Raw genomic sequence first — 5,000 nt, 5'->3', positions numbered from 1 at the left:
TGTGTGTGTGTGTTCAAGTGTGTGTGTTCAAGTGTGTGTGTGTGTGTGTGTGTGTGTGTGTGTGTGTGTGTGTGTGTGTGTGTGTGTTCAAGTGTGTGTGTGTGTGTGTGTGTGTGTGTGTGTGTGTGTGTGTGTGTGTGTGTGTGTGTGTGTGTGTGTGTGTGTGTTCAAGTGTGTCTGTGTGTGTGTGTGTGTGTGTGTGTGCACTGTGTGTGTGTGTGTGCATGTTGACTTATTGCACATGTGGTGTAACTATTATAGATGTTGGTGAGATACTCAATGCCTCAACTCAGTGATTTATGGACTACAGTCACCATGCAAGCGTCTGCTCGTCGTCAATGGATCACGGAACTTGACGCAACACTTGAGAGACTGGAGCAGGACAGATCTATCATGGTCAGTAACATCAACTATTTTATACACAGCACATGTTTCTGCATCTTAATTTATTTACTATTTGTTGTTATTTTGTTTATCTATTTGTTTTTTGTATTGTTTATTTGTTTGTTTATTTGCTTGTTTGTTTGTTTGCTTGCTTACTTGTTTATTTGTTTGTTTGTTTGTTTATTTACTTTTTAGTTTGTTTGTTGGTTTATTTGTTTGTTTGTTTATGTTTATTTGTTTGTTTGTTTATTTTTAGTTTGTTTGTTGATTTATTAATTTTGTTTGTTTATCATTTGGTTGTTTATTTGGTTGTTTATTTGTTTATTTGTCTGTTTGCTTGTTTATTTGTTTGTTTATTTGGTTTATTTGTTTGTTTATTGATTTATTTGTTTGTTTGTTTGTTTGTTTATTTTTAGTTTGTTGGTTGGTTTATTTGTTTGTTTGTTTTTGTTTATTTTTAGTTTGTTTGTTGATTTATTAATTTTGTTTGTTTATTATTTGGTTGTTTATTTGGTTGTTTATTTGTCTGTTTGTTTGTTTATTTGTTTGTTTATTTGTTTGTTTATTTGTTTGTTTATTTGTTTATTGATTTATTCATTTGTTTGTTTGTTTGTTTGCTTATTTATTTGTCAGTTTGTTGGTTTATTTGTTTGTTTGTTTGTTTGCTTGTTTACATGTTTATTTGTCAGTTTGTTTGTTGGTTTATTTGTTTGTTTGTTTGTTTGCTTGTTTACTTGTTTATTTGTCAGTTTGTTTGTTGGTTTATTTATTTGTTTGTTTATGTTTATTTATGTTGTTTGTTTATTTTTCAGTTTGTTTGTTTATTATTTGGTTGTTTATTTGTTTATTTGTTTATTTGTTTATTTGTTTGTTTATTTGTTTATTTGTTTGTTTATTTGTTTGTCAGTTTGTTGGCTTATTTGTTTGTTTGTTTATGTTTATTTGTTTGTTTATTTGTTTATTTGTTTGTTGATTTGTTTATTTGTTTGTTTATTTGTTTGTCAGTTTGTTGGCTTATTTGTTTGTTTGTTTGTTTGTTTATTTTTTAGTTTGTTTGTTAGTTTATTTGTTTTTTTATGTTCATTTGTTTGTTTGTTTATTTGTTTGTTTGTTTATTATTTGGTTGTTTTTTGTTTATTTATCTGTTTGTTTATTTGTTTGTTTGTTTGTTTGTTTATTTGTTTATTTGTTTGTTTGTTTATTTGTTTATTTATTGGTTTGTTTGTTTGTTTATTTATTTGTTTATTTGTTTATTTATTTTTGTTTATTTATTTGTTTGCTTATTTGTTATTTGTTTGCTTATTTGTTATTTGTTTATCTATTTGTTTGTCTGTTTGTTTGTCTATTTGTTTGTATTTTTGTTTGTTTACTTGTTTATTTGTTTGTTTGATTGTCTAACCAATTCATTTTTCGTATTTTGTAGATCAGTGAGATACTCAAGTCATACACTGAACGACTGCAAAGTATAGCCTACATATCTCCTGCTGATATCAACAAATTAATAGCCAATGAAATTCTGGTATTCATTTCTTCGCATCACATCACAGTCTAACAGACAGACTTTAACAGTATTTGTAGACACAAACAATCAGTCAATCATTTCTGACCTTCTGATTGTACCAACAGTCAACAGTCGTACACACCTGCTGTTACCATGTTGTTGCTACATTGTGATGTATTTTTGTAGAGCATCAATTTGTCAGTGTTGTCTAACAGACGATCGTATGCTGAGCTCTACAGCAAGCTGATGACAGGTTAGGCGTCTGTGAGTGTCCTGTAACGTAGTTGTTAATTAATTATATATTTATTTTATTACTTAATTATTATTTGTAAATATAATTATAGATTTGTAAAATTTTGGTTGTTGTTATTGCGTATTAACTTGACTTATCTTGCTGATCTACAGATGAACAGAAACAGACAGATAAATAGACAAATAAACAAGCAAATGGATAAACAAATAAACAGACAAACAAATGGACAAACAAAGAAACAGACAAACAAACAAATAAACAGACGAATGAATAAGCAGACAAGCAAATAAAGAGACAAACAAATAAATAGACAAACAAACAAACAGACAAATAAATAAACAGACAAACAAACAATAAACAGACAAATGAATAAGCAGACAAACAAATAAACAGACAAACAAATAAACAGACAAACAAATAAATAGACGAACAAATAAATAGACAAACAAATAAATAGACAAACAAATAAACAAATAAACAAATAAACAGACAAATAAATAAACAGACAAACAAATAAACAAACAAACAAATAGACAGACAAATAAATAAACAAGCAAACAAACAAATAGACAGACAAACTAATAAATAGACAAACAAATAAATAGACAAACAAATAAACAAACAAACAAATAGACAGACAAACAAACAAACAAACAAACAAATAGTCAAACAAATAAACAGACAAATAGTCAAACAAATAAATAGACAAAAAAATAAATAGACAAACAAATAAACGGACAAGCAAACAAAAAACAAACAAATAAACAGACAAACAGATAAACAGACAAAACAACAAACAAATAAACAGACAAAAACCAAATTAACAGCAAACAAACAAACAAGCAAACAAATAAACAGACAAACAAATAAACAGACAAACAAATAAACAGACAAACAAATAAACAGACAAACAAATAAACAGACAATCAAATAAATAGACAAACAAATAAACAGACAAGCAAACAAAAACAAATTAAAGGCAAACAAACAAAAAACAGACAAACAAATAAACAGACAAACAAATTAACAGCAAACAAATAAACAGACAAACAAATAAACAGACAAACAAATAAACAGACAATCAAATAAATAGACAAACAAATAAACAGACAAGCAAACAAAAATAAATTAATGGCAAACAAACAAAAAACAGACAAACAAATAAACAGACAAACAAATTAACAGCAAACAAATAAACAGACAAACAAATTAACAGCAAACAAATAAACAGACAAACAAATAAACAGAGAAACAAATTAACAGCAAACAAATAAACAGACAAACAGACAAACAAATAAATAGACAAACAAATAAACAGACAAGCAAACAAAAAACAAACAAATTAACAGCAAACAAAAAACAAACAAACAAACAGTGAAACAAATATACAGACAAACAAACAAATAAACAAGCACAGACATAAAGAACAAAAAACAAACAACCGAACAAATACATAAACAAAAACAAAAAGCAAATAAATAAATAAAAACAACAATAAATAAACAAATAAGTAAACAAGCAAAGACATAAACAAACAAATTAACAACAAAACAAACACACAGACAAACAAAAAGTTAGTTAATATATTAAGATGCAGTGACATCAAAATCATGTATAAAACAGTCTTAGAACCCACCATAATAGATATCAATTTTTACTAATTAATCTGTTTGTCTGTATTAGCCGATTGCGAACGTGAACGACGACAGCTCAATCTATGGTTGAACAGAGTCACCGACTGGCGAGTACTGAACTGCGAACTATCGCAGTACATGTTTGTGTCAGTCACACTTTGCTATATAACAAATTAATTAGTAACTTTTATTTATTTTAAAAAATTAAATTAATTTAAGAAATTATTTTTAAAAGTATTACTAAATAAAATCAATAAAATATAAAACACTATGCAAATTAATTAATTAATTAATATTTTCTTATCTCATGACGTCACTACACGTCACTAACAAACATATTGTTACACAGTCAGTATATGAACAGCTCCAAGATTGTCAATCCTCCGGAAGTCCGCAGACTCATGACTCTCTTAACCGTCGAGCAAGCGCAGTTGAACAAACGAAGGCTGGAATTGATTGACAAGATGAGGTGGATGTGGATGTGGATCAACTGTGATGTGTTGGTAGGTTTGTATGTGATTTTGTGTGTTGAATTCTTTAGTGTGATGAAACCACCTTCAGCCACGAAGACGTTTGTTTATGATTGGCATTCATCACTACAGAGAGTGCAGAAGGAGTTTGGTGAGAGAGTTGGTGGTGGATTGTTTGTGTTGTTGTGTGGGAGTGTGTTGTGTGTAGGGAGTTTGCATGGTAGGTATATGACTTTGTTTGCGGAGGCACAGACTGCTGTGAATGCTGAGTGTATTGATGAAATGGAGAGATGCAGGGTGAGATGTGGGTTGTTTATGTGGTGGTTTGGGTTCACACACACATACACATGCACGCACATGCACACACACACACACACACACACACACACACACACACACACACACACATGCACACACGAACAAGAAACAAACACACATGCACATACACAAACAAACAAACACACACATTCACATGCACACACACACACACACACACACACACACACACACACACACACACCTCATTCTATTACTTTCCATCAGGTTGCATTGCTGGAGTCTGATGTTTGCACAGAACAGACCGTCTACGACATCATCAATCAATGCTTCCTTCCCATGATCGAACAACGCGAAAAACAAGCTACAGCTATGTTAAACGACGTAAAGGTAAACGTTTCATTCGACTCAGCAGCAACAGCAAACACATTGCAGCAGCTTCTTGTCATCGTGTAGAGATCACTTGACTCTGTGATGTCATT

The 5,000-nt window shown here is 30.1% G+C and overlaps 1 protein-coding gene across 2 annotated transcripts in view; it reads left to right on the top strand.

Moving 5' to 3' along the window:
- Positions 1 to 5,000, top strand: part of LOC134191208 (coiled-coil domain-containing protein 180-like) — a 21,054-nt gene that overhangs the window by 2,424 nt on the left and 13,630 nt on the right. The window contains exons 7-15 of one of the 2 annotated variants that reach the window (XM_062659800.1): positions 262 to 396; positions 1,808 to 1,903; positions 2,072 to 2,138; positions 3,822 to 3,918; positions 4,122 to 4,241; positions 4,314 to 4,393; positions 4,451 to 4,539; positions 4,786 to 4,908; positions 4,975 to 5,000. The exon at positions 4,975 to 5,000 is cut by the window's right edge and continues 208 nt beyond it. In XM_062659800.1, coding sequence (XP_062515784.1) covers positions 262 to 396; positions 1,808 to 1,903; positions 2,072 to 2,138; positions 3,822 to 3,918; positions 4,122 to 4,241; positions 4,314 to 4,393; positions 4,451 to 4,539; positions 4,786 to 4,908; positions 4,975 to 5,000 — 833 coding nt within the window. Of the gene's footprint in view, positions 1 to 261; positions 397 to 1,807; positions 1,904 to 2,071; positions 2,139 to 3,821; positions 3,919 to 4,121; positions 4,242 to 4,313; positions 4,540 to 4,785; positions 4,909 to 4,974 lie in introns of both variants that reach the window. The other variant, XM_062659799.1, reaches the window with a different exon arrangement.

The sequence above is a fragment of the Corticium candelabrum genome, chromosome 15, assembly GCF_963422355.1.
Source record: "Corticium candelabrum chromosome 15, ooCorCand1.1, whole genome shotgun sequence".
Classification (NCBI taxonomy): Eukaryota; Metazoa; Porifera; class Homoscleromorpha; order Homosclerophorida; family Plakinidae; genus Corticium; species Corticium candelabrum.
This window is presented reverse-complemented; position numbering and strand designations above follow the sequence as displayed.